Below are 22,883 nucleotides of genomic sequence, written 5' to 3' on the forward strand. Positions count from 1 at the left end.
TCCGATCTTACCAAAAGAAAAGCTCTTCTAGACCTAAATTTCACGCTGCGTCGTTTGATCGCATTTCCAGTTTTCCTATTTTTCACCGCCGCAGGATAAAAATTAAAATAAGCGAAAAAAATTCATAATTTTTAAAATTTCGAAGTTTGAGACCTGAATTTTTTTGACAGGGCACTACTTATAAGGGGCTAAAGTTATGCATTTATCGCGAGAAAATAGATTTCAAAAGGATTCTAGAAACTCAAAAAGACTTGGGATCGGCCACAATTTTTTTCTTCTGTGCTCAAAACTGCCTATAGGCTTCATGTTTTGCATTTCAAACGGTTAAATTTCTTGATAAAAATTCTTAAAGGGGGACTGCGCTATTCGAATTAAAAAATTTTTTCACATGAATCGACGCAGAATTTAGGCTTGATAACAAAATTCTCTTGAAGGTAGGTCAGAAAATTTGATTCAAAAAAGTTATGAGCTGTCAAAGTTGTAAAATCGCACCTTTATGGTACACTTTTTCGTTGAATTTTTCATTGAATTTTCCCATGGTGCACGTGAAAGTATAATAAATTTCTAATAACAACGTCATTCTTTTTTATAAAAATTGTTTTATTGGCGAAACTGAGAAATCTAAATGAGTTTACTCGATATTTGACATGAATGTCACCTTCACCTTCCTCAAATTGCTACATTCCTGCGTCTTTTGCGTATTGGCTCCTGGGCAAGGCTGTTGAAAATCGCGGCCGGCCGAGGCCGCGGCTTTTTTTTTAAATCTCAAAAAGCCGCTGCCGGCCGCGGCTTTCTAGCATATCAACTGAAAACATGACTTGATATGCTTTTGACTTTTTGGTACAAATCTGACAACCAGGGTTCGACCCCACCTCGTGCCAAAACTTTTTTGTTTTTTGTTTTTGATTTTTTGGTACCAATCTGACAACCAGGGTTCGATCCCCACTCGTGCCAAAACTGTTTTGTTTTTTGTTTTTGACTTTTTGGTAACAATCTGATCACCAGGGTTCGACCCCTCCAGTGTCAAACTTTTTTTTCATTTCATTTCTTGCTTTTTGGTACCATTCTGAAACCATTTCAGAACAAAAAAAACATTTTCAGATTACAAGTGTCTCTTTTCTGAAGGGTCGTTCTCCGAAAAAGCAACTCTGGTCTTCAGATTTTTACCAAAAACCGAAAATAAAATGAAAAACAGCTTTCACACCAGTGGGGTCGAACCATGATTGTCAGATTGGTACCAAAGTGTCAAAAACAAAAAACAAAAAAGTTTTGGCACGAGTGGGGATCGAACCGCGGTTGTCAGATTGGTACCAAAGTGTCAAAAACAAAAAACGAAAAAGTTTGGGCACGAGTGGGGATCGAACCCCGGTTGTCAGATTGGTACCAAAGTGTCAAAAACAAAAAACAAAAAAGTTTTGGCACGAGTGGGGATTGAACCCCGGTTGTCAGATTGGTACCAAAGTGTCAAAAACAAAAAACAAAAAAGTTTTGGCACGAGTGGGGATTGAACCCCGGTTGTCAGATTGGTACCAGAACACAAAAAACCAGCAAAACTTTTTTCAAACACGACAAAATTTTGCAACTTTGAAAAAAAAAGCCGCGGCTTTTTTCATTTTTTTCTTCTCGCGGCCGGCCGTGCGACAGCCTTGCTCCTGGGAAGAGCGCGCACCACTCTCCAGGGTTATAGGCCTAGAGTTTTCCTAGATGCCAAGACACAGTGACCTTGACCCCGAAAAGTGGTGCGCGCTCTTCCCAGGAGACAATGCGCAAAAGACGCAGATATGTTTCCTCTTGACGTAAGCCACAGACAATCTCTCATCTCATTCTGCCTCCCAGACTGCCTACTGTATGGCTGGTCCCCTTTCTCCTTGATTCTTATTGAATACTATTTCCCCATATTCACCAATACCAATACCCAATCAAGACCCTCTCTCACTCCCACTTTCACCAACTTCTATTTTACAAATGCGTTACCAACTGGTCCATCTTACTTCATGTCTCCAACGTCTTATTCCTGGTATGTCTCACAACAAGAAATAATGGTTCACCAGTTATCTCAGCTCCAACATCTGCAATGCGCATCCAGATCATCTCTAGCTTATTTTGAAGAAACAGCGACCAAGCTTTTATCCAAGTTCATTCTGTGGTCCATGCGAAGTATGTGGAAAACAAAATTCCAAATTGCTTTACAAACCCGACGTCTGCCGATGCTCCACCAATTGTCCCAACCGTCAACTTCAGCGAGGACGAAACAAAGCGTTCGTCGTCTACCATGAGGATAACCTTCGAGGATTCGGACTCCGCGCCGCCATAAAAGACATCAAGATTGGCGAGACAGTCACAATTTCCTATTGGGAGAAGGACAAACTGTAGAAGAGAAAGAAACTGTAGCAAGTGAAATGTGGATGCAAGATCGGATGCAAGAGCTGGATTACTGTACAATTGGAAGATTACTATTTTTGTTTTCGGGTTTTTCGAATAAACAATTTTCTTTTGTGAAAACTGTACAAGGACTGTTTCACAAAATTTCCGAACCTTTTCAGACATGGTTCGGGTATGAATGTAAAGTGACGGAAAACAGACATTTGTCTTTTTTTGTAAAGTTTTCACTCGATAACGTGAAAACGTTCATATGTGCATACTTAGTGACATCATCTTCACATTGAATGCCAGCTGATACGTTTTTGTGATCACACTGTCAATGTTGTTTTCATTCATTATCGTGATTTATTACTCAAGACGACATATTGAATGTAATCAAAAATACAGGGCAATAGAATTTCAAAAGGATTGGTTAATACAATCAGAAAATAGTAATTACACTCGAAAAAAATGGGTAGCAGACAATGTTTTAATATACTTTTCATCCATAAAATCTGTTTTGTTGGGTTGGGACATTATAAACTTCCAGTTTACAAAATCAAAGACTGTTTCTCTATAAATTTTTAGTAAGAGATATAATACCTGATTCATGATCTCATGGAAATTCTCCAGAGATCAAATCAAAAACGAGAAAGAACGCGTTTTTATTCCAGATCTATTCACAACACTTGTCCTCTTTCTGGATCAAAATTTTACCATCAACCGGATAAAAAAAGATTAATCGTCTGCTCATTAAATTTTACGAGAACAAGGCTATCAGGAATACAGAAATAAGTAAAGTCAAAAATTTTATTCATTGTATTTCGTCAAAAAAAGCGATTATCGAGAATGTAAGAAATCTTTCATGATCGAAGTCGCCCAAATCGTCGGCCACATCGGGATTCAGGCAAAAAGCTAAGAAATGTGTCTGACACTTGAAGACGAATTGAGTTCAACGATGAGATTTCGACGAGATAAGCAACCAATCGCAGCGCTTAGTGCGCCTTGGTTTTCTGTAAATCGTTCAGCTCCAACAAGTCTATACATATTGCATACCATTGATTCATTCTTGATTTGTGATTGGTCTTTTAAATTAATCATTTTTATTATTTATTGCTCACCTCGTGACTTTCCGAGAAAGTAATGTTTTTTGGAGTAGTGTGTAAACGTGACTTATTGATGTTTCCTTTTTCTCGATTCTTTGTTTCGCAATCTGGATTATAGGACAAAATTTTTGACTTACTCATCCTGACTTGAATCGTCCTCTTTTTCTTGAAAGTGATTATTTTCTTTTGTTTTTTTTTTGTGTGAAATGAACAACTTGGGTTTTAATATTAAAAAGTTTATTAGAGGATCAGAATGATTTCTAAAGCATCAATTACCAAGAATTCTTGCCACGTCAACTAGAGATGGTGTTGTCCATTTGTCGAATCCCCGATCCTTGTAGGTCTTCTGGAGTACGTAGTATTTCTCGATGTTATCAACAAACAGTTTAGCAACTCGATAAAAACGATTCCATAGCGACATCAGCTCCATACGACTCTCACTTCACTTGTTTCCTTTTCGATCTTCCATCACAACGGAGATATTGAGTCTCAATGAATTTCGGCCCATTTCCAGAGTGCTTGGTGTCGTTGAATTTGCGGAACAAGAGTTTCTGTGTCCACGGATTCAACTTCATAGCCACAAGATGGTAGAAGAGAGCTGAGTTCTCCGGACTCGTCAGATTCCTGAATTGTCGACCGATGACAGAGTAAAAGAGTTGATGTGGCTGACCGACTTCTCCGATGAAAATTCTATCGTAGAACTCTAAAACAAGTCAAATTGTTCAAAAGAATTTTTAATCGAAATCTCACCGCTTCCTCTCGGATCAATGTGCTCAATGTAGCATTTATCGTTTGCCGTCTTCTTTCACCATCAGAGAAATCAGCCTGCTATAGAGCCCATTGTACGAATATTCGACTTCTGAGAGGCTGTCAATCTGAAAATCAAAGAGAATTATACTGGGCACTTATTTGTTTGATTATTATTTGAGATTTGGGGTGAAAGTCAAATAAATTATTTATCAAAACTTATTGAAAATTTTTCTCAAAGACATTGTTTGTCCAATCAATGCATCACAAATTTCAACAAATAAAATTATTCGATAGAATAATTTGAAACCGATTTCTGTGTGCCACTGACGTCAATTTTCTCTTCAAACTGCCAAAATGAATACACTTGAGAGAGTATTTCACAACGGATAGTTTTGTAAAAATATTATTTTTTTTTAGAATTCTTGGAAATGCAGAAAAAGAGAAAATATTGAAATTCATTAATGTTGAAAATCTCAGTGCTTACCTTCAAAATCTTTCGAAACTTTGAAAATTTTAAAATTGAAGCAATAGATATCAGAATTCAATAAAAATAGGGAGACAATTGGTTGAGCGCCATTTCCGAAAGGCGCTCTTAATACATACTGATGAAAAAATAAGGAAGGAGAGAGAAAGAGAAGACGCTTGGGGTTGGTTTCAGTGTCTGTGTCTCTCTGTGTTCAGCTTTTTTTTCAAGAAATTGTTTGATCAAATAATGTTCGACGAATTTCAACGAAATAAAATTATTTGAAAGCAATTTTTGTGTATCACTTATGCCAATTTTCTCTTTAAACTGCCAAAACTATTACATTTGATTTATACAAAATTTCGAACATTATTTCGACAAACAAGAGAATATATTGAATTTTAACTATTTTCATATTAAAACCTCATTCCTTACCTTCAGAATTTTCCGCAACCTTGAAAACATCAAATAAAAGCAATAAATATCAGAATTCAATAAAAATAAGAAGACGATTGGTCGAAAGCCATTCTGTAGGCTATCTCAATACATACTGATGGAGGGAAGGAGAGAGAAAGAGAAGACGCTTGGGGTTGGTTTCTGTGTCTGTGTCTCTCAGTGTCTCTCAGTGTTCAGCTGCGACTTTTTTCGCTTTTTGAATAGTTATTTTCCTGCCAGCTAGACCGCCGGGGGGGGGGACATTATGAGTCATAAGAAAATAAGTCATAGGAATGGCGCCCGGTATAAAATGGGAACGGCGAGGGATCGAAAGTAAACTCAGTAAATGGTAGTGTGATCGTAATTTGGGCATAATTTGTAATGATCGACTTCTTGCCACATCCATTAGGGTTGACAAGAAAAAACCTTTTTTTAAGTAAATCTTTTCTATTTCTTTACAAAATAATAAGACAGAAGGTATAAGGAAAAGGAAGGAAAACAAGATAGTATAGAAAGAAATAGTGGGGGGAAAACGGGATAACTGATGAATTTTTTGGAACAATTGGAATAAGGAGATAAGCAATTGAAAATAATTAAGAAGGGGGAGAAGGGGAAGGTAGAGAGCGATATCAGATGAAAAGGATCATAGTCTACTGGTTGATTTATTGAAAAGAGAATCTTAAGACACACTCTCTGTGAAACTCGAGCATGGCGATGTACAGAAAAAAGTCAAACCGGTTTTTATGGGTTGGTATTATGCATAGTGGGTACCTAGACAACTAATAACACATTGGTCCATATTTCATTTGGCTCCGCCCCCTACCGTCTAAAACAGCCCCTATGGGAGGTGAAAATTCTAAAAAAAAATCTGAAAGTTTTTTCGATTAAATTTTGACGGGAACAAATAGAAAACGTTATTTCAAGCATTTTTTGTGTTTTGACCATATTTTTAGCGCCTCATTTTCACCGAGAAAAAATGTCATTTTTGTTAAATTTTCGGGTTTTTTTCAAACTTTTGTTTATAACTCAAAAAACTATCATTTGTTTGAATGAGATCTTTTCATATTCGGAATCTACATGAAATTTGAAGTAATATAAGCAGTGTCCGGTCAAAAATCTCGGGGTACCTATTTTTGCTACAGAGCAAAATATGCAATTTTTTGAAAAATTTCAACGTATCCCTACTCATGGAGCGAAAATTCAATGTCGCCAAATCGGCTGAGATTTTGTCAGAATATTACACTATATGTTATCTATTTATTCCCAAAATTTCAGCTCATCCGGTTTGATCCCCGCCACTCGGTGTTGTATGGAATTTTTTTCGGTTGGAACACTGAAAACTGACACACAGATTTTCAAAAAAGCTACGGATCAAACTGGATGAGCTGAAATTTTGGGAATAAATAGATAACATATAGTGTAGTATTCTGACAAAATTTCAAACGATTTGGCGACATTGAATTTTTGCTCCATGAGTAGGGATACGTTGAAATTTTTCAAAAAATTGCATATTTTGCTCTGTAGCAAAAATAGGTACCCCGAGATTTTTGACCGGACACTGCCTATATTACTTCAAATTTCCTGTAGATTCCGAATATGAAAAGATCTCATTCAAACAAATGATAGTTTTTTGAGTTATAAACAAAAGTTTGAAAAAAACCCGAAAATTTAACAAAAATGACATTTTTTCTCGGTGAAAATGAGGCGCTAAAAATATGGTCAAAACACAAAAAATGCTTGAAATAATGTTTTCTATTTGTTCCCGTCAAAATTTAATCGAAAAAACTTTCAGATTTTTTTTAGAATTTTCACCTCCCAGAGGGGCTATTTTAGAGGGTAGGGGGCGGAGCCAAATGAAATATGGACCAATGTCTTATTAGTTGTCTGGGTACTCACTATGCACAATACCAACCCATAAAAACCGGTTTGACTTTTTTCTGTACAGTGGGTAACAGCTCGGAGCTCGAGTTTCACAGAGAATGTGTCTTAAATGCTCTGAAATGTACAGTATTGTAAAACTTCATTTCATAAAAATACAGTTGCGAATTTATCATGAATCAACAAAAATGGAAACGTATTGAATTTTGTAAGATCAATTTGCAGCTATCCATTTTTCCGATCTTTGGCGATTGTGCTCCAAGGTTCGATCTAAAAACCGTTTTTATGTGAAGTGACTTCCTAGCAAGTTATGAGCTTCAGTAGGTAGCTTACATAACAGTACAGTAACAAAAAAAAGTAGCACCGCTTTGAGCGCTCATAATTTCTCAGGGTAACAGCTCATAGAAAAATTGCTAACTACAAAAATTCAGCCATAAATTTGATGTACCTAGCAATGATAATTTGATAACAGGCTTACCTCAAATAACAAAGCTGCAGACCTACAAAAAATGCGGAAAAAATATTCTTGGAATTTTTTGAACAGAGCCCAAAGTTTAGTGACCGCAATATTATTTATCAAAGTCAATAAATAAAACAATGAAGAAGCGTGAGTTAATACCCATCGAAGAGTGAAACATCATTGTTTCTCGCGCCTTCTCTCCTCTCCGAAAATTAATCATCAATTCTCCTTGTTCTCCCCCAGTGTCAGTGGATGGTGTTGTTCGCAGTTTTATTGTGCGTATCTGGCGGCGCTGAGAGGTGACCACTGATCAAACAAGTCGCGAACGAGAGAGTGAAAAGAGCGCAGACAGAATAAGAGAGCACAAATAGAAAAAGAGAATGAAGACAATTAAGACGGAGACGCCCTACCCACCCCCCTGTTTGTTCTGCTCCTACCCTCCGTCGCCACTTTCTCTCATTCACTTTTATTCCCAAAAAAATCAGGGAAGGCGTTTTCTTGTCTTCTCCGATTATTATGGTGCTTTTAAGAAGTTTTACTGAATAAGCTTCGACAATATTAACTTGTTATTCTGATTATTTTTAAATTCTAACTATTGTTCCACTGTTTCTGTGAATTCTGGCGGCGGATAGATTTTTAAGGTGAATTTATATTTATTTTATAACAAGGTAAAATAAAAACAACAGACAAAATACAAAACTTTGGGACATTTTAAAACCGCGACATCTCGAAACCGGTGAAACACGATTAAAATTTGTTTTAAAAAAGTTCCTAACTTTTTGCATTTTGTTTTTGGATTTTGGTACAAGTCTGACTATCAGGGTTTGACACCACCGGTGGTAAATCTTTGTTTTTTGTTTTCACCTTTTTGGTACCAAATAAGTTTTTAGAAATGACAGTAGAAAATTACAAACTTTGAGAATGTGGCTCGGAGCTACCATATGCCTCATTGAATCAATAATAATTGGGTTTATTATATCAGAAGCTTAGTTTCATTTTTGTAGTTGGTTTTTTTCTGAACAATATTTCCCTGGAGAGTAGGAATCAATCAAAACTTCGCCATGTTGCACATTGCACAATTTGTGATACTAAGGCGCACTCTGAAAACACATTGAATTCCACTGAACACTGTGAATGTTACAATCCTTTTGATATTGTTCCTGTGTTTTTAAGTCTGCCATTTTTCAGATTAATTCGTATGTTCCGGATGTCATAAATGGAACAAAAATCTCAATGAGCTGCATCTCACCGCAATTCAAAATGCCATTTGCAAAAGAATTTCCTCTTTCAAAATGAATGTTTTCTTAAAAAACTTCAAGAAAGGTCATGGAGTCAATATTGGAGAAAGGTCAATCGCAACCATTTGGATGAACTGATAATCGAATTTTTCAAAAAATCATGACTTTGAAATGATAATCAAGATGCTTTCCTCCGCAGAGACGACCATTCCAGCTGATGTTAGGAATGTTATAAAAAAGTAATAATTTGTATTATCCAGATTTTGTTTTAATTTTAATAATTTTTCAGGATAAAACATTCGGAAAGGTAGAAACTGCAATCAAAAGAAAACGCGTTCGGGTGGTGAAGAAATCAATTACAGCGGTAGAACTTGCTCCTGGACGTCATCTATCACCAAATCTTGGTCACGATTTCTCAACATTCGATAGCTGTTTGTTGCCAGCAATGAATACACCAAACTTGCCGATGAAGGACTCATCACTGTTGTTTTTTCTTTGTGTTCATTTTATTACCAAGTCACATTTCCCGATGTTAAATGAACGGATTTTCTATTGATATTTCGAATGTATTCTTTTTTATATAATGAGTTATTTAAATCTCACATTCTATCACTCTTTACTGCTAATTTTTTACATCATTTCAATAATTGTGGACATGTCATCAATCCGAATACCTTATAGGTTATCAACTCTTGCTGATTTTTCTTCAGAAGTACACAATCTTTACTATTAACAAACGCAAACGGCTGTATGTTTGTTTGTCTGTCGCCGATCCTACCGCCCTCCCTACTGGACCGATTTTCTTCGAATTTGGACCAAAAGATCAGAAATTTTCCCTTAATGATGCCCGTCTCTTTCTTTTTTCAAAATTCTTAAAACTACGATTTCTGGACCAAAAATACTGCTTTTCAAGCCAAATTCGAAGAGAGAAAAGGGGGAGGCGGTCGGCAAAACCCGTGAAACGTCGGCTGCTTGCTTTCCTCTCCACAGAGCGGCGCCTCTTCAGTGACGCGTGGATAAAAGGGAACGCGCCGACCGTCCGATCTGGCAAGTTAAGCGACGTTGACTACAGTTAGTTGGTTCGACTCCAGACTCCAAAGAAAAGCGGTTAAATGTAACTTTAACTTTTTCTCTTTGTGGCCAGTGCCGTCCGTTCTCAGATTGATTCACTTCATAAAAAGTTATGGGCCGTTTTCTAAAAAGTGACGACGTGAAGGAGTTTTTGATATCATCGAATTCAGAAAAATTAGAGGAATCCAAACGTGTCGTCCGTTTTCGGATTGGTCCACGTCATAAAAAGTTATGGGCCGTTTTCTAAAAAGTGACGACGTGAAGGAGTTTTTGATATCATCGAATTCAGAAAAATTAGAGGAATCCAAACGTGTCGTCCGTTCTCGGATTGATTCACTTCATAAAAAGTTATGGACCGTTTTCTAAAAAGTGACGACGTGAAGGAGTTTTTGATATCATCGAATTCAGAAAAATTAGAGGAATCCAAACATGTCGTCCGTTTTCGGATTGGTCCACGTCATAAAAAGTTATGAGCCGTTTTCTAAAAAGTGACGACGTGAAGGATTTTTTGATATCATCGGATTCAGAAAAACTAGAGGAATTCAAACGTGTCGTCCGTTTCCGGGTAATTCACTCTAACACCCAGAAGAGTGGTGTTGAGAAGGAGGTTTAGTCGCCGTTAGGCGACGTGAACCGACTGGTAGATTGAAATGTGTGTCATTATGCTTTAAAATATTTTTATGCTCTATTTCAACATCTATGAGTACACTCTGTTGTTTTACGACCACAGGTTCGGCAAAAGAAAAAAAACGAAATCGGTTGAAACTGATTTCTGAGGTGTATAATCTCGAGATGGTTTATTCTAAGTCTTTTATCAATTATCTGATTATTTTCGGAACAAATTTTTTCTTTGAATTTTTCGTGAAAATTTTTTGCATAAGGGGGGACCCTTATGTTATTTTTGAAAAATCGAAATATCTCAAAATGATCCGATGATTTTGTGATGATTTCAATTGGACCTAATAGAACTATTTGCGGAGAATACGAATACGATTGGAAATTTGAGTACTTCTAGAGGGATTTTTCGGGAAAAGTTGGAAAAACATGAAAGTGAAATTCACTTGAACAGTTTATGAGGTGTCTGAGGGGCTGAAAATTTGTGTAGTAGTAGTCAAAAACACTCCTAACATGTTGCGAAAGTTTCCTAAAGTTATTTGAAAAATTGTAATTTTTATGAATTTTTGGGTGAAAAGTCAATTATTGGTCATATTTTCCTATGATGACGTCATAGGGGACTGGTGGCATATTTTTTGTAAACCACTACCATAGGGGTACATATGCTGTGAAAAGAGTTTGGATTGAAACAACTTTTAGCAACTGTGTCAAGAGGAATCCAAATCTTACAGACAACGCCTCTTAAAACAAACTTTAATGTATGGGAAAGTCAAATATACAACTGAAAAATCATGAGAAAAATTGTTTATTAATCCTCAGTGAGGTAAAAACACTATAAAACAGGTGTAAAAAAATTCAAAAAATTATTCACAGTAGGGTTTGAACTCGCATCCCTCAGAACCGGAAAAAAAATTGAAAAAAAAAATTTGAAAAAAATTTTGAAAAAAAATTTTTGAAAAAATTTTTGAAAAAAAATTTTTGAAAAAAAATTTTGAAAAAAAAAATTTTGAAAAAAAAATTTTTCGCCGACATTCATATACGCCTTTGACTCTCGATATGAATGTGGCCGGCATAGCTCAACTGGTTAGGCTGCCGGCCACCGAACAGAGGATCGGAGGATCGAACCCCTGAATTGGTGGAACAAGTCAATTCAGAAGTTGGGGGAGTTTTTCCAAGTGGGTTCATCTTGAAATACTCTACATTTTTTGGGAAACACATGTAGTCACCGATTTGTACATAAATTGGGTGGTAAAATCAAGGAAAAGGAGAGAATATAAAAAATGATGAGATGAGTTGACTGATAAGGGAAAAATAGGATGAATACAGCAACAGAGATGAGTAGAGTGTGAAATGACTCTTTTGTGTCATAAAACAGAATTTGCTCCTGGGAAGAACGCTTGGAGATAGACGAGTGGAGCGGGAAGAGAAAAAACTAGATGAAAAACAGGAAAAGAATAACTGACAGTGCAATTGACTCGATGGTGATTTTAAATCATAAAATAGAACCGGCTTTGTTCTTGGAAAGAGCAGTTGGATAAAGATGAGTTGAACGGGAAGTTGAGGGGGAAGAAAGGAACTGAACAAATGTGAGAGACAGGAAAAAAAAATGACTGTGCATATGATGAGATCGGCCAGCTAACTACGCGGTAACCTCAATGGTCATAAAAAACAACCTCCTCTGGAAAATGATCAATATTTTAATTTGAAATGACAGAGAAATGAGAAGATATTGATTCATGAAGTAGGCGTTGCGGTCGCGCCGCGTGTCTCTATGATATTGTGAGCCATTTGTATGGTCCTGTGCTAAAAGCCTACCGTAACACTAATGGTTCCGTTTACCAGTGTAGCGCTTCTTGTTTTCTAAAAATTGAATGCAATTCTCCGTAAAAACTTTGTTTTTCGATGATTTCTATTTTTCAAAACAAGGAAAACTACAGCTGTTCTGGTCAAGACAAAAACCGGGTTACCACCGGGCGCGTAACTTCAGTTACCGCCGGGCGCATAAGTTCTTTCAAACTCGATCTTGTTAGCAGAAAAATATATACCAAAATATAGATCTTGGAGAGTTCTATGTCACTGCCCAACTCTTTCGAAATAAAATCACAAGAGAAAGTCGAGCAGAAAAAGACAAACGAAAAAAAACGAGAGACAGGAAAAGGATGAATGACTGTGCATACGACTCGATTGAGAATGATTTAGGTAATAACAAAGCTCTGCGTCCTGGTTAGTCGGGAAGGCAGAATGAGATGGAAGATTATCTATGACCTACTTTAGGTGGTGACACATCTGTGTCCTCTGCGTCTCGTCTTGGGTCCTGGGAAGAGCGCGCACCACTTTCAATTTCAATTCAATTTCAAGCAATTTCAAGCAATTGAAAACTTGAAGAATCTGAAATCGTAGGTCTCGTACTACCGTATTATGAGAGAACTAAAAACACTCAAAAATGTTGTTTTAGAATTATTTATTCAAAGGAAAAACTCAAAAACACAATACAAAACAAAGCAAAAACAATTAAATCAATAAATCAAAGTCCGATCAAATTATCAATTATGTTGGAAAAGTGATTAGTTATTATTTTGTAGCTGACTCTTTGCTCCTTCTTCTTGATCCTCCTCTTCTCACAATTCACATACTCAGTCACAGCCATTGTGATCTTGGGGCATCCGAATTCCTTCATTTGAGCCAAGAATCCGTTCAAAAAATCATTCATCAATGGAAGGCCTCAGAAAAACAGACCGACTACGTCAACGATCTTTTAACAGGATACACTCAGTGGAAGTTAAACCTGCGTCAATTTTTTTTTGAAAAATTTCAAAATTACGCACCCAGTGGGGCTCGAACCAGCATCTCTGAAAACCAAAAAACTGTTCCAAAAACATTTTTATCGATAGGAGTTTTAAGATCACCATTCTGAACCATTAAAACACGTGCAAAAAAAAATTTCAAAAAATTTGTACTCTGTGGGTTCCGAACCAGTATCCCTTAGAACCCAAAATCTTCTCAAATACAAAAGGGTTTTTTTCTTCTCCACCTTTATCGCCCATGACGTCCTTTTTCTTTATTCGTTATTTGCTCTCTCCTCCATGGCTCCTCCTTCTGAATTGATTTATTCCACCAATTCAGGGGTTCGATCCTCCGATCCTCCGTTCGGTGGCCGGCAGCCTAACCAGTTGAGCTATGCCGGCCACATTCATATCGAGAGTCAAAGGCGTATATGAATGTCGGCGAAAAATTTTTCAATTTTTTTTTTCAAAATTTTTTTTCAAAAATTTTTTTGCAAATTTTTGTTTTCAAAAATTTTTTCAAATTTTTTTTTTCAAAATTTCTTTCAAATTTTTTTTTCAAAACTTTTTTTCAAAATTTGTTTTTCAAAAAAATTTTTTCAAAAATTTTTTCAAAAATTTTTTTTCAAATTTTCTTTCAAATTTTTTTTTTCAAATTTTTTTTTTCAAAATTTTTTTCAAAATTTTTTTTTCAAAATTTTTTTCAAATTTTTTTTCCGGTTCTGAGGGATGCGAGTTCAAACCCTACTGAGAACAATTTTTTGAATTTTTTTACACCTGTTTTATAGTTCAGTTGCAGAGCTGTGCGGAAGTAAAATTTTCAAAAAAGGAAGAAGGAAGAAGGAAGAAGGAATAACATTTTCAAAAAGAAAGAAGGAAAAAGGAAGAAGGAACGAAAATTTTCAAAAAGGAAGAAGGAAGAAGGAAGAAGGAAGTGAAAAAAGCCCGGAAGAAGGAAGAAGGAAGTGAAAAAAGCCCGGAAGAAGGAAGAAGGAAGTTGGGTCCGAACCCGGAAGTCGGAAGTTCATTTTGAAAATGAAAAATTTGAGGAAAAAATTTTCTAGCCATCCCTGAAAACCAATTTTGGCGTTGTTTTGCATACAAAATTCCATTAAAAATCACCAAAACTCCGCTGAAATTCCGTCGAAAATTACAAAATTTTTGTGAACTTTTAACGCGGAAGTCGGAAGTGGCGAACAATTTCAACGGAAGAAGGAAGAAGGAAGAAGAAATAAAATTTCAAAAAAGGAAGAAGGAAAAAGGAAGAAGGAAGTGAAAAAATGCCCGGAAGAAGGAAGAAGGAAGAAGGAAGAAGGAATTCCGCACAGCTCTGTTCAGTTGTATATTTGACGTTCCCATACATTAAAGTTTGTTTTAAGCGCGTTGTCTGTAAGATTAGGATTCCTCTTGGCACAGTTGCAAAAAGTGTTTTCAATCCAAACTCTTTTTACAGCATATATACCCTATGGTAGTGGTTTACAAAAAATATGTCACCAGTCCCCTATGACGTCATCCTAAAAAAATATGCCCCATAATTGACTTTTCACCCAAAAATTCACAAAAATTTCAATGTTTCAAATGACTTTAGGAAACTTTCGCAACATGTTAGGAGTGTTTTTGACTACCCCTACACAAATTTTCAGCTCCTCAGACTCCAAAAACCGTTCAAGTGAATTTCACTTTCAGGTTTTTCCAACTTTTCTCGAAAAATCCCTCTAGAAGTACTCGAATTTCAAATCATATTCGTATTTTCCGTAAAAAGTTCTATTAGGTCCAATTAAAATCATCGAAAAACCTTTGCACCATTTTGAGATATTTTGATTTTTTCAAAAATCACATAAGGGTCCCCCCTTATGACTGTTAAGGGTGAAAAGTGCAAAAGATGTACATCATTGTTGTGCAAAAACATTAGGGGGGTACCCGCCATTTACCAGAGAAATTTCAATTTGAATGCTTTTTTCAGTATACAAAAAGAGCCTGTAAGATAAGAGGTCAGAATTCTAACAAGATATCTATGAAAAAATAAAAGAAATTTTGTATTTTTATGATGCATTGTTGATTTTCTAGTAGTAAACGTGCCGTCTTGTCGACTGTCCTTTTCATAAAATTTCTTCAAAAATCATTAATTTTCCATACTTTGAGATTTCAAACACTCATAACTTCTTCAAAACTGTAAGCAAAGAGTTGAACCTTCGGGAAAAAGTTTTTAAACGTGTTCATGTTTGAAAAAATTAGTTTTGGTCTGTTTTTTAGACAAAAAAGTTTTCCGATTTTTCATAAGGGGGGACCACATGAAATTTCGGTTAGAAATGGAAAAAAATTTCTCAAAAACGACCAAAAAAAAGATGATTTAGGCTTCAAAACAACAGAAAACAGTTTTGGTTCGTTTTTGAGAAAAACATTTTTTTCCATTTCTAACCGAAATTTCATGTGGTCCCCCCTTATGAAAAATCGGAAAAACTTTTTTGTCTGAAAAACAGACCAAAACTGATTTTTTCAAACAAGAACACAATTTAAAAAAAACAGACACCAACTCGAATTTTCGAAAATTTCAAACCGCTCTGAAAAAAATTTAACGGGATTATTCATTTTCTTCCTGTTAAGGGTAAAAAGTGCGAAAGATGTACATCATTGTTGTGCAAATACTCCCTTGTGAGAGACGATGATAAAAGGCGAATTTCCGTAGGGCGCGGATGGTTCAAACAATCGAAAACTTGAAGAATCTGAAATCGTGGGTCTCGTTCTACTGTATAATGAGATAACTAAAGACACTCAAAAATCTTGTTTTAAAATTATTTATTCAAAGGAAAAACTCAACAACACAATACAAAACAAAAAACAATTAAATCAATAAACCAAAGTCCGATCAAATTATTAATCATGTTGGAAAAGTGATTAGCTATTATGTTGTAGCTGACTCATTGCTCTTCTTTCTTGATCCTCCTCTTCTCACAATGGACATGTTCAGTGACAGCCATTGTGACTTTGGGCATCCGATTTCCTTCATTTGAGCCAATAATCCGTCCAAAAAATCATTCATCAGTGGAAGAAGTGTCGATTGTTTTGTAATCTCATCCTTCATGCTCTACTTAACCATCAAGCTCAAGCAGGTATCAATTACAATAGATAGCTGGTCCGCACTGAATTTGTATCCACGAGTCTCCTCGTCCTCTCTGACTAGTCTTATCCATCGGAGAAGTCCACTCAACTCATTGGTTTGGAAACCATTCATTGAAATGTCATTGAAGAACGACTCCAGATTGACAAGGAATCGGTTGGTAAGCAGTTTCGGGGTGATCGGCTGGTTCATTGTAACCTAAAACGATGGCTTTGAATAGTATGTAGATTATCCTTTTGTTTACCTTTGCATCCTAATTATTTCAGTGAGCAGTGGTGGTTTTATTTCCATGGCATTCTTCGTACGAGCCTTAAAGTACACAGTGAAATCCGTCTTCGTTGAAAACTGACGTTTGCAAAGATTATTGAACGAGTGGTCGTATCACGTTCCCAACTGAAAACTCTATACTATTTTTCTAAAAAACTATTCAAAAAAACTTACTTTTAAAGACGGAGATACAAGAGAATGAGGGATAACTAGAATTAAAATAGAATCAGAGGGAAAGGGGCGACCAGCCATACAGTAGGCAGTCTGAGAGGCAGAATGAGATGGGAGATCGTCTATCGCTTACCTCAAGTGGAAACACATCTGCGTACTCTGCGTATTGACTCCTGGGAAGAGCGCGCACCACTTTTGGGGTAGTTTGTCTAGAGTTTTCCCAGGAGCAGTGTGTGACTCTAAAAAGTGGTGCGCGCTCTTCCCAGGAGTCAATACGCAGAGTACGCAGTATGAGTTCTCACTCGAGGTAAGCGATAGACAATCTCCCATCTCATTCTGCCCCCCAGACTGCCTATTGTATGGCTGGTCGCCCCTTTCCCTCTGATTCTCTTTCAATTCTAGTTACCCCTTCCCCATTCTCCTGAATTTCTGTTTTCAAAGGTAAGTCTTTTCATGTTTAAAACGAGTTTATTCCTTATTTTATTTATTTCAGAGCATCTGACAATTGGAAAACGTTCCCGAATTATTATCTTCGGATTACCAATTTTGAAGTTAACGTCAATAATACACCATATGATCTGAGTGTCTACAGAGAGTTTCATCAAGGCGAAGAAGTCGACCCTATTCAAAATAAGAAAAATGAGGATGTCCTCTATGATCTGGATACGTTCGGTTTCCGAGTTCCGATGAACAAAACGGACGTCGCTTCAGGAGAAGTTGTTTTTGGATATGTGATCAATCGAATTTTAGTTTTTATTGACTTTCCTCACCATTCTTATCTGTGTCGGTACCGGTTAGACTGGCTAAGTTACGCTGCGAGCATTCTATACTCATCCGGGCTGAGGATTACTTCAGTAGACGCGGATATGAATCCTCCTGATCTAGAAATCATTGAACTTTTAACCGAAACTCTCAAAAACGGGATATTCTCTATATTATTGTCTTCCCCCACCATTCTTATCTGTGTCGGAACCGATTAGACTTGTCCTCACAATATCCAAAAAAATCCATAAAAAGTTACAGAACAGAATAATTTATTTTCTTTTGTATATCAGTTGTTGTTTTTATACTTTTTGAAATAAATTAATTAAAAAGTAAATTTCTTTATTTCATTTTTACATTCAAATGCATTCATCTCCCATTTTCACATACTGAATATCGATAGACATATTTACAACCAATTGACGCGCTGTTCCACCTTTGAACTCATCAGATGTGAAGATGGCAGATGGTTCCCTTAGCAAGTAGGTTACAGTCTGAAGTTTATAATGTGAGCTGACTATTCTTCACGTTTTCTTAGTTCCCTCTGGTTTTTCTTTTTTGAAATTTTTTTTTGCTGTTCAGATGTAGTTAAAATCTTCAGAAACCAACAAAATGAGAAAATGAGGTCTTTCCTTGCCTACGTTGTCGTGATTCATGACGCGGATGTATGAATTACTGTATTCTTAAAAATGACAGTTGATGCAGTTACCTGACGGTCCCATTTTATGTTCATCACAATGTGAGACTACTCGCAAATAATCGCGTGGAATCCTCATTCAATAATCTTTATTGATTTTGGCCGAACAGCTACATTAGTTTGTTGGACAAGTTCAAACAAGTTATGGTTTTGGCGAGTCATTTTTTCTAAAGTTTTCTAATGAAAACAATAAAAAGTCATTTTCACAATAGAAATGCTAAATCAACGTTTTCATCAGATGAGGTACCCGAAATAAGGAAGCTCAGATTTAGTTCACATTTTTTAACTTTTCACAGACTCATAATTTTTTCCATGGTCGCACCCGGTTCTCGTTCTCGTTGTTTCAGAATGCCTTCTATCACTTTTCTAGTCTTTTTTATCTCACCGCTCTCTAAATTTGTGTTTCATCAACTTTTTCTCTTTTACTCTCAAAAAGGTGTTTCTCAATGTTTTACATAGTTTCACTTGAAATCATCCCGTGGACCATAAAACTACACTTTACAAAAATGTAAAAAACATTTGGACCCGGAAGGATTCGAACCAACGCTTCCAGCTAGGGGAATGATTCCTAGCCCGACGTGCTACCACTACACCACGGGGCCGCATGACACACATGATGAAAGAGGGCGTAGATATGGCGAGGAGAAAGCGGAGAGCGGCGGAAAGGGAGAAGAGCCGAGGAACTCGAAGTTTTGACTGAAATAGCAAAATATGACAAATCGTGAACCAATCAAAAATGGCTTACTAATAAATGGAAAAGATTATTATTGTATGAACAAATTTATTGATTACCAAGGTCAATAGTCTTTTTTCACTCTTTTCCATTCTTTCTTTCCCGTCCATGATCTATCGCTCTACTTTTTTGTTTCTTCCCACTCTGTCCCCTTGACTCGCATCCCCTCGCTTGTCGACGTCTACTTGGCACGCTGCCAAATGCGAGAGACGCCCAGTGTTGAATGGAATGAGAACAGGGGCAGCAGAAAAAGTAGGCGAGAAATGGAAAGTGCAAAGACATTGAGCGAAGAAGAGTGCGAGACGAGCAGAGGAAACTGGCACAACTGTCTGCTTAGGGAACCATCTGCCATCTTCTTATCTGATGAGCTCGAAGGTGGAACAGCTTGTCTCTTATCCCAATTGATTGCAAATCTGTCTATCGACATTCAGTATGTGAAAATTGGAGATAAATGTATTAAATGTGAATTTAAAATAGACAAACTCTTCAAAAATGTATTTATTTCAAAGGGTATTAAAACAACAAATAATACATGAAAGAAAATAAATTATTATGTTTTGATACTTTTTTGTTGAAATTCTGATATATTCTAGATCAAGAGGATTTAAACCCGCGTCTACCGTGAGTAAACCTACAGCCAGGAGAAAAGACTAATCGCAGTGTAACTGGATTTTGATGAGACGATGGTGAAACTGTGATTTTTGGCGCCATTCTTCCAGCTGGAGTTTGACGGCTCGCTGGTGGAGCTGCGGCGTTGAACAGTTTTCCTCCAGCTGAAGATTGGGCCGCATTTGATGATGCTGTTCGGTTGAGCGTCATTTTTTTTGTTCGTGAAGATGCGGTTTCGGTCATCATTGTTCCAGATGGCGCTGGGGAAGCCGTGGATTTCAGTCTGCAATAAAAGAAACAAGTGTTCAGAGTTAAAGAACCTAGTATAAAATTGACTCACCTTGTACGGATCCATGGAATAAGGGAAATTAATATTCAATGAGAATCAGGCTAGAAGGAGAGACCAGCCATACAGTAGGCAGTCGGAAATGCAGAATGAGATGGGAAATTGTCTAACATGGAATGTACTTTGATTGCCCCCCCCCCCCCCCCTAAAGTACCGATTTTTTGGCTCATTTGATGAGTTTTGCAAAAAAAACATGAACCACGAAAGGTTCTTCTGTGACGTGACCCGGTTTTTAAAAAATTGAGATTTTTCAAATAAAAATTTTTTCGAAAATTTTTGAAAATCATTTTTTGTCACTGTTTAGAAGTGATATTCTAAAAAAAGGATTATCATGTATTTGTAGCAAATTTCAAGAGCTTCCAGAAAAAAAATAAATGTTGTGAAAAATTTTTTTTTGTAAATGGGAATTTTTTAAAAAACTGACTCCAACTCAAAATTTCAAAATTTTCAAATCGTTCTAAAAAAATTTAACGAAATAATTCATTTTTTTTCCGTTCAGGGTAGAAAGTACAAAAGATGTACATTATTTATATGCAAAGATTTTCAGGGGTTCAAATTCATTTACGAGAGATATTTTAATTCGAAGGTTTTTTTCAATAGTGAAAAAGGGTGTGAAAGATAAATGATCAGATCTTTTCTTAGGACATTAATTTTGCGGGTAATTAATTTAGATTTTGTATTTTAAAGACGTATTGTTTTTATTTGTATGTTTTCGTGCCGTCCTGTCGACTTTCCTTCTCATTAAATGTCTTCAAAGATCGTTAATTTTCACTATTTTGAAATTTCAAACACTCACAACTTCTTCAAAACTGTGAGAAAAAAGTTGAAACTAGAAGAACATGTTTTAAACGTGTTTTCGGTTAAAAATGTAGTTTTGGGCAATTTTTAGAATTTTTTTCCTATTTTTCATAAGGGGGGACCATATGAATTTTTTTGCTAGAAATGAAAAAAAACATTTTTTTCTTAAAACAACACAAAACTGTTTCCTGTTGCTTGGAAACCTGGATTACCTTCAAAAAATTGTTTTAATTGTCCCATTTGTTTTTAAACAAAAATATGTTTTAAAACTAGTTCTCCAAGTTTCAACTTTTTTCTCATAGTCTCTTTCATTTTGTGTGAGAACTTACGTTTTAAAGGTTTCTAATTAGTTATTTGTGATGAACTATGATATATTTAAATCGATTTATTTAGTAAAATGTAAATAAAATGACGGCTTGTTAAAGAGTTTCGTTAATTCAAGGATGCAAGTGTTCCAATGCACACGATACGCAAATTAATATTCCACATGTAGGATATGAACACTTGCAGTATGAAAATTGACGACAATTAGCACATAACTTTCCACCAGTTGCTCTCACGTTCATACAATACTGACCAGGAGTTTCAAAATACGCGGGCCTCTTGTCAAGTATTTGATTCAAAAAGAACCCTCTCTCCATCAGGCCCTTGTAGCGCGGAGCTTTAAATTAATTCAGTATAAACTGAACAATTTGCAGCTGCCGTTCTCTTCTAGCAATTATTATGTTTGGGTGGATGTATCGAATCTGCGTCTCCAGTTTTCGAATGAAGTTCTTGAGCTGCCTGTTGAACGATAAATCCAATGGTTGAAGCTTGCTTGTGGTACCATCAGGTAGTACAACAAATTCGAGGTTCTTGCTATTTACGGTGTTCGCGTCTATCATTTTCTTCCATCACGGCCATCCGTCAAGAATTAGAACACTGTCCTTTGGTACAACAATTTTGCTGAACTCATACGCAAAATCCTTTTATTGTCGAATTTTAGCCATTGATTGGTTACTCGTTTCCTGTTATCCATTCCAAAGCGAACTCGGTTCTCGAGGAACTCCAAGAAACTATTGACTCCGATCTTGAGATGCTGAAAGCAATGATTTTTATTCTTAACTTCCATTACTTATCCACTTACGGCATCATGTCTGGAACAGAATAGGTAGCGGCCTCTTCAAGTATGGAAATGTTCCTTTCGTCATTTCTTAAAAACCAAACGCTTTGGCATTCGACTAAGCGGCGGCATGGGGAGGAATTGTAGAGTGTCTTTGAAAAAACACCTTCTTATCCGTTCCAGATGTCATAATCATAAGAGGTTGCATGATTTGTAGTCCACAATATTACAACCTGTGTAAAAATAAGTAGAAATGTGCCAAATATAGGATATTGGGACAGCGGTAACAATGGGAATATAGCATTCGAAAAGAATCAGAAGGGGACCAGCCATACAGTAGGCAGTCTGGGAGGCAGAATGAGATGAGAGATTGGTTAGGGCTTACCTCAAGTGGGAACGCATCCTGCGTACTCTGCGTATTGCCTCCTGGGAAGAGCGCGCATCACTTTTTAGAGTCACACACTGCTCTTGGGAAAACTCTAGGCATATGACCCCAAAAGTGGTGCGCGCTCTTCCCAGGAGCCAATACGCAGAGTACGCAGATGTGTTTCCACTTAAGGTAAGCGATAGACAATCTCCCATCTCATTCTGCCTCCCAGACTGCCTACTGTATGGCTGGTCGCCCCATTCCCTCTGATTTTATTTCAATTTTAGTTACCCCTCACTCTCTTGTATCTCCGTCTTTAAAGGTAAGTTTTTTTTAATAGTTTTTTTAAATGAAAATAATATAGCGTTTTCAGTTGGGAACGTGATACGACCACTCGTACAATTATCTTTGCAAACGTGTTTTCAATGAAGACGGATTTCGCTGTGATTTCGCTGTTTCGAGTTCTTTTTTGGTCTTTCGGTTTTCCAATGAGCAAAACGGACATGGCTTCAGGGGAAGTTGTTTTTGGATTTGTGATCGATCGAGTTTTTATTGACTTTCTTTACCATTCTTATCTGTGTCGGTACCGGTTAGACTTGCTAAGTTACTCTGCGAGCATTCTATATTCATCCGGGCAGAGGATTACTTCAGTAGGCGTGGATTTGAATCCTCCCGATCTAGAAATCATTGAGCTTTTAACCGAAACTCTCAAAAACGGGCAATTCTCTATATTATTGTCTTCCCCCACCATTC

At 36.6% G+C, this 22,883-nt stretch overlaps 4 protein-coding genes across 4 annotated transcripts; 2 read left to right on the forward strand and 2 right to left on the reverse strand.

Moving 5' to 3' along the window:
* Positions 1–1,994: 1,994 nt before the first annotated feature.
* GCK72_022649 (uncharacterized protein) lies at positions 1,995–2,373 on the forward strand (the record flags this gene model as incomplete). Its single annotated transcript, XM_053734964.1, has 2 exons — positions 1,995–2,042; positions 2,098–2,373. 2 exons carry the CDS (start codon positions 1,995–1,997, stop codon positions 2,371–2,373), a joined length of 324 nt encoding a protein of 107 aa, XP_053578530.1.
* A 1,531-nt stretch (positions 2,374–3,904) lies between these two features.
* Positions 3,905–5,145, reverse strand: GCK72_022650 (uncharacterized protein; the record flags this gene model as incomplete). Its single annotated transcript, XM_053734965.1, has 3 exons — positions 3,905–4,170; positions 4,218–4,269; positions 5,116–5,145. The coding sequence occupies 3 exons, from the start codon at positions 5,143–5,145 to the stop codon at positions 3,905–3,907; spliced, it is 348 nt and encodes a 115-aa protein (XP_053578531.1).
* A 10,917-nt stretch (positions 5,146–16,062) lies between these two features.
* On the reverse strand, positions 16,063–16,470 carry GCK72_022651 (uncharacterized protein; the record flags this gene model as incomplete). The annotated part of the gene is made up of 2 exons (XM_053734966.1): positions 16,063–16,236; positions 16,282–16,470. The coding sequence occupies 2 exons, from the start codon at positions 16,468–16,470 to the stop codon at positions 16,063–16,065; spliced, it is 363 nt and encodes a 120-aa protein (XP_053578532.1).
* On the forward strand, positions 16,241–21,811 carry GCK72_022652 (uncharacterized protein; the record flags this gene model as incomplete). The annotated part of the gene is made up of 3 exons (XM_053734967.1): positions 16,241–16,434; positions 17,210–17,465; positions 21,647–21,811. 3 exons carry the CDS (start codon positions 16,241–16,243, stop codon positions 21,809–21,811), a joined length of 615 nt encoding a protein of 204 aa, XP_053578533.1.
* Positions 21,812–22,883: the final 1,072 nt, after the last annotated feature.

The sequence above is a fragment of the Caenorhabditis remanei genome, chromosome X (assembly GCF_010183535.1).
Source record: "Caenorhabditis remanei strain PX506 chromosome X, whole genome shotgun sequence".
NCBI classification, from domain to species: Eukaryota; Metazoa; Nematoda; class Chromadorea; order Rhabditida; family Rhabditidae; genus Caenorhabditis; species Caenorhabditis remanei.